The following is a 6,293-nucleotide window of genomic DNA, read 5'->3' on the forward strand; positions in this document are numbered from 1 at the left end:
AGACTGGAATGTCAGCAAGATGGGCACCAGGGGCATCAACTCCAGGAGACCACCTGGCTGGGGATGGCACCATGGGCTAAGAATCAGGTAACTTAGGTTCTAGTTCTGGCTCTACCATGTAGTCACTGTGTGGCCTTGGACAAGTTACTGAACCTCTCTGAGCCTATTTCCTGATCTATAACATGCAGCTCACACTACCTTTTAGGGCTGTTTTTTATTCAATGGCACATAGTATGTGTTCAATAAATTTCACACAGATACCTCAACCCCCCGGGGAGTAGAAAGAAAACTAAATCTGGAAGCAAAAACAATTTCAAATCCCACCTTTGCCATGCGTTAGAGTAGCTACATATAGAACAAACCACTTCACCTCTCTGAGCCTTAGTTTACCTCTGTAAAAAGGAAGCAACGCTTATTTCACAAGGTTATTTTAAGGAACAGGTTGAATAAATGAAGCCTTCTGCTTCTGCAAACAGGAATTACCATTACAGGCAAAGTATGTGAGTATCCTCCCCCCGCTTTCCTGGGACAGAGTGAACTTTGGTTCAAATAAAACCTAAACACGGCCAAGGCCTAACCCATTTCTCCATGGGCTGAAATAACAAATCGAACATCCTTCCTCCCTTGGACAATAAAATTTTATTGGAAGGTCAGGGGAAGAGCCAGGGGTAAGGGTCCCTTCCTTCCCATCCCCTTACCCAGGAGACACCCTCCCAAGGACAGCAGAAGCCCCCAGAGCCTGCTGCCTCAGAGGACCTTGGAGGCGGACAGGTTGTTGTAGTGATCTTCCTGGCCCTCGAGCAGGCTGCGGTAGGTGGCAATCTCCTGCTCCAGCCGCGACTTGATGTCCATGAGCCGCTGGTACTCCTGATTCTGCCGCTCACTATCAGCTCGCACGTCGCCCAGCTGGGCTTCAACACCACTGATCAGTGCCTGGATATGCGCCAGCTGGGCTCCAAAGCGCGCCTCGGTTTCTGCCAGTGTGTCTTCCAAAGCAGCTTTCTGAGGGTGGGGGGAGGGGGTGACTCAGCAGAGCCTGGTTCCCAGACAGGGCGTGGGCACAGCCACCAGCCAGGTTGCCCTAGGCTATAAGCGCATAAGTGTGCATTGCACAGGGAAGCAGGGGGACACATACCATGCTCAGCTGGGACTGCAGCTCAATCTCAAGACCCTGGAGGGTGCGCCGCAGGTCAGTGACCTCGGACCTGCTTATCTGGAGCTGCTCCGTGTGGCCAGCCACCTCCCGGTTCAATTCTTCAGTCTGCATAGAGAGGAGGAAGAGGAAATAAGCACTGAGGCAGACCTTCACGTAGGGAACACGAAGCCCTCCCCTTGCCAACCCCCAAAGGGTGCCTGCTTCCCTCTGCGTACCCGGCTGGTGAACCAGGCTTCAGCATCCTTCCGGTTCTGCTCGGCCATGACCTCGTATTGGCTTCGCATGTCACTCAGGATCTTGGCGAGATCGGTGCCCGGAGCTGAATCCACCTCCACACTGACCTGGCCTCCCACTTGGCCCCTCAGCACACTGATTTCCTGAAAAGATACAGCAGAGATGGGCATGTCAGGGCCCAGACCCCGCTGGGCCTGGCCCAGGTCACTTCCCCACCCTCCCACTTGGCCCCTCAGCACACTGATTTCCTGAAAAGATACAGCAGAGATGGGCATGTCAGGGCCCAGACCCCGCTGGGCCTGGCCCAGGTCACTTCCCCACCTTTCAGGCCAAAGGGGCTTAGTTTTCAGGTACAGACCTAGTAACTAGCACTGGGGGACAGACTGGGTCATCACTGATTCCTCTTGGAACCCTGGGATCCATAATCCCACACCCAAGGCCATGGTGAGGGTGCACCAAGTGTTACCATGGTCAGAGAATACAGAATAAAAGAGTCTTCAGCCCTGGGAGGTTAGGGAAGGATGGAAGAAAGACCCAGCTTGAAACCCACCTCCTCATGGTTCTTCTTCAGGTAGGCCAGCTCTTCCTTCAGGCCTTCAATCTGCATCTCCAGGTCAGTCCTGGCCAGGGTCAGCTCATCCAGCACCCTGCGCAGGCCGTTGATGTCGGCCTCCACGCTCATACGCAGAGCTTGCTCGGTCTCAAACCTTTCAAAGGAAATAGTTGCAGCCAGGCAGAGCTTCCCCGGCATCTCTGAAGACTTCCCTACCTCCCCAGATTTCAGGAGTCCATAAGGGGTTAGCTTCAGGCCAGCTAGGCTAGGTGAGGGCAGATTCCAAAGCCTCCAACCCCTACCCAGGTCCCGGCTTCTGCAGCACCCAGGGCAGAGACACTCACTTGGTTCGGAAGTCATCTGCAGCCAGACGGGCATTGTCGATCTGCAGGACAATCCTGGAGTTCTCAATGGTGGCACCAAGAATCTGGAAGGCAGAGGCAGAGGTTGGCACCAGTTCAACACACAGGCACTGCCCACTTGCTTTCTTCCCAGAAGAGAGAGGGGAGCAAATGAATATACCCCAGCTCCCTAGAGACCAAAACCCTAGCCAACATCTGCCGCCCATTTGCCCACTCTCTGGGAGGCCTTGGAAATAGTCCATGCCCAGGAGCTAGGGCAGGAGGAAACACTGGAGCCAGGGGGGCATGGGCGGGGGAGGGAAGGAAGGCAAGCCTGGGGAGGAACTCTCTGAGACCTGTGTGCAATGAAACTCTAAATGGCCTGAAGAAGGTCTATAAACCAGATGCGGGGGAGATCTTATCTATACCTGTCCCCCCTACACTCCCCTCCAACTACGCAAAGCACATTTTGCCCCCAGGGAAGAGAATCCCATTTGTTGAGTATCTATTATGTGCCAGGCACTTTGTATCTCATCTTTTATAGCTTCTGGAACCTCACTGCTAGGTCAGCGTGTACTCCTATCTTACAGAGGTGGAAACTATAAAGTTTAGGATGATGCCTCATCCAAATTCACCCCAACCTGAGGTCTTTCTGACCTAAGGGGCGCATTCACAACAGCCAGCTTATATTGATTAAGGTAATTGGGTTCTGTTTTTTCAAAGAGCAGGCCATCACTCATTAGTCAATGCACCAAGTGGTGATTGTATAGTTTTTCTGTTTGTTTCTTTGTTTGTTTGTTTGAGAGTCTCGCTCTGTTGCCCAGGCTGGAGTGCAATGGCGCGATCTCGGCTCACTGCAAGCTCCACCTCCCGGGTTCACGCCATTCTCCTGCCTCAGCCTCCCGAGTAGCTGGGACTACAGGCGCCACCATGCCCAGCTAATTTTTTTGTATTTTTAGTAGAGACGGGGTTTCACCATGTTAGCCAAGATGGTCTCGATCTGCTGACCTCGTGATCTGCCCACCTCGGCCTCCCAAAGTGCTGGGATTACAGGCGTGAGCCACCACGCTCGGCCGATTGTGTAGTTTTTTAATGCAACAAAATAGGTTATAAAATATCAGAGGGGATTTCCCATAGTATGGTGAGAATTGTTTCACCCATTCATGTGTATGTGTTTGCACACACACACACAGAGGTGAGAAAAAGAACGCGTAAGGGGGCATAGTAAAATGTACTTATTGTCCCAATTTTTTTTGTTGTTGTTTTTGTTTTTTGAAGACAGGGTCTCATTCTGTTGCCCCAGGCTGGAGTGCAGTGGCACTGATCACGTACGGCTCACTGCAAGGCACACGCCACCGTACCCGGCTTTTTTTTTTTTTTTTTTTTTTTGAGACAGAGTCTTGCTCTGTCACCCAGACTGAAGTGCAATCGTGCAATCTCGGCTCACTGTAGGCTCTGCCTCCTGGGTTCCAGCGATTCTCCTGCCTCAGCCTCCCGGGTAGCTGGGATTACTGGCATGCACCACCACGCCCGGCTAATTTTTGTATTTTTAGTAGAGACAGGATTTCACCATGTTTGCCAGGCTGGTCTAGAACTCCTGGGCTCAAGCAATCCCCCCACCTTGGCCTCCCAAAGTGCTGGGGTTACAGGCGTGAGCCACAGTGCCTAACCCCTGTAGGTCACAATTTTAAAATTGTGTAATTTTAAATTTTAATTTAAAATTTTAAATTGTGTAATTTTAAATTTTAATTTTAAATTTTAAATTGTGTAATTTTAAATTTTAATTTAACATTTTAAATTGTGTGATTTTAAATTGAAACTGCATGTGTAAAGCACTGTTTTTGTTGGCTGTTGACATCTCTAGCGCTTCCTCCTGTTCTGTAGGTCTGGGTCTATGCCACGAGTACAGCACTGGAAAATATTTTGGGGATCTGTGTGTTGGGGGACCCAGCGTGTGCGGCTGTAAATGTTCCATGGCTTCTGATACATTTCTTCACGACCCGATAAATTTCTCCTTCCCTGCGGGTGGAGACCAAGCCCTACCCCTCAGGCCCCTTAGGGTTCCCCTGTAAGAGCCTGTGACGCAGATCCGTTCTTTCTCCCACAGGGAGCTGCCGCTGTACCGGGTCCTCCCGAGCAGAGGTTTACCAAGCCTCCCTCCTTTACCCCGCCCAGGGGCCACGACCGGCTCTCCCATTCTTCCTAAAGGAACGGGCCCCAGGGCGGGAGAGTGGGAGGAGGCCAAAGCCTGAGAGGGATGAACACCAGACCCTTCCGGCCAGAGAAACGGAATGCAGGAGGCCCCATGCTGCGGTGGTAGGGGGGCAAGACTGGCCCCGGGTGGACCAGATCACCAAAGCTAAACTCTCGCATCTTCCTGCGGCAGCGCGGCCCCTGGCCTAGACCTCTGGGCACTCTACAGCCGGGTCCCATCTCCTCCCCACTCTTCAGGCCTCGCTGACCCGCGCCCCTTCTTCCTCCCGGCGCTCAGACCTTGCCCCCGCCGCCTCCGGAGGCCCCACCTACTTACCTGCCCTGCCCAGTTCCCTCCCCTTTCCACCACCCCGGCCTCTGCATCCAGCCCCGAGGTCCTGTCCCGCACATCTCCTGTCCCCCTTTACTCGGCCCCACCTGTGGACCCTCCCACGTCCTAACGGACTCCCGCCAGCCGCCCCGCCTGGAACCTCGCCCGGCCCGCGGGGCTGGGTTTCCGCGGCAGGTGCACTGCACTTCCCGCGGTCGGGCCTCCGCCCACCTTGTCCCGCAGGTCCTGGATGGTGGTGTAGTAGTGGCTGTAGTCGCGGGAGGGCCCGGGCCCCTGCTTCTGGTACCAGTCGCGGATTTTCACCTCCAGCTCGCCGTTGGCCGCCTCCAGGGCGCGCACCTTGTCCAGGTAGGAGGCCAGGCGGTCGTTGAGGTTCTGCATGGTGAGCTTCTCGTTGCCCGCCAGCAGCCCGTCGGACGCGGCCAGGACGCCGCCGTAGCCGCCGCCGTAGCCCCCGGAGGAGGACGAAGACACGAAGCGGGAAGAGGACACGGACACACCGCGGCCGCCGGAGCCCCCGTGCATGCTGGGCGCGCGAAAGGCGACCCCCGGCCCAAAACGCACGGAGCCGCCGCCCAGGCCTCCGAAGGACGACGTGGCCGACGACTGGCGATAACTGTAGGAAGTCATGGCGAGGCGGAGCACGGACGGAGCGACCCTGGTCCCAGACGCTGCGATTCGCGGAAAGAGCGGAGAGGCTCTCACCTGGCGCCTTTTATGCCCGGGGCCGGTGGAGGGGGGAAGGGAGGAATGGTGTCAGGGGCGGATATCTGAGCCCTGAGGAATTTGCAGCCTCCTGAGAGCAAATATGGGCGCTCTCCCCATTGGTCAATTCCCTCCCCTCCCAGAGACCAGAGGCCCCTGCCCTCCAGAGCTGCCCCGCCCCGGTCCGCGCAGAAGCTCCGACCCACACCGCGCCCCCACTCTCGCTCTGCAGACCCTCTTCTGGACTTTCCCCCATCAGGGACGTACTTAGACACCCCTGTCCCTGGAAGCCACGTTCTGACCCTTTTAGATCACCCAGAGTTTGACACCACTGGGCATTACAGTCCCTCTGGGGTCATATTCCTGCACACCCCCGACCCAGTGATTTTGTTCTTGCTTTTTTTGGAGACAGAGTCTCTCTCTGTAGCCCAGGCTGGAGTGCAGTGATGTGATCTCGGCTCACTGCAGCCTCCACCTCCCGGGTTCAAGCGATTCTCCTGCCTCAGCCTCCACCTCCCGGGTTCAAGCGATTCTCCTGCCTCAGCCTCCCGAGTAGCTGGGATTACAGGAGCGCGCCATCACGACCAGCTAATTTTTGTATTTTCAGTAGAGACAGGGTTTTACTATGTTGACCAGGTTGGTCTCAAACTCCTGACCTCAAGTGATCCACCCGCCTCGGCTGCCCAAAGTGCTGGGATTACAGGCGTGGGATTACAGGCGTGCCCAGCCCCAGTGAATAACCATTCAGAGTACTCCCTG

At 55.2% G+C, this 6,293-nt stretch overlaps 1 protein-coding gene across 1 annotated transcript; it reads right to left on the reverse strand.

The window, feature by feature from the left end:
• Window positions 1-620: 620 nt before the first annotated feature.
• On the reverse strand, window positions 621-5,546 carry LOC105472153 (keratin 19). Its single transcript, XM_011725166.2, has 6 exons — window positions 5,040-5,546; window positions 2,288-2,370; window positions 1,941-2,097; window positions 1,372-1,533; window positions 1,136-1,261; window positions 621-1,002 (listed from the first exon to the last, which is right to left on the reverse strand). The coding sequence occupies exons 1-6, from the start codon at window positions 5,457-5,459 to the stop codon at window positions 748-750; spliced, it is 1,203 nt and encodes a 400-aa protein (XP_011723468.2). The 5' UTR covers window positions 5,460-5,546; the 3' UTR covers window positions 621-747.
• Window positions 5,547-6,293: the final 747 nt, after the last annotated feature.

This window comes from Macaca nemestrina, chromosome 17, assembly GCF_043159975.1.
Source record: "Macaca nemestrina isolate mMacNem1 chromosome 17, mMacNem.hap1, whole genome shotgun sequence".
Classification (NCBI taxonomy): Eukaryota; Metazoa; Chordata; class Mammalia; order Primates; family Cercopithecidae; genus Macaca; species Macaca nemestrina.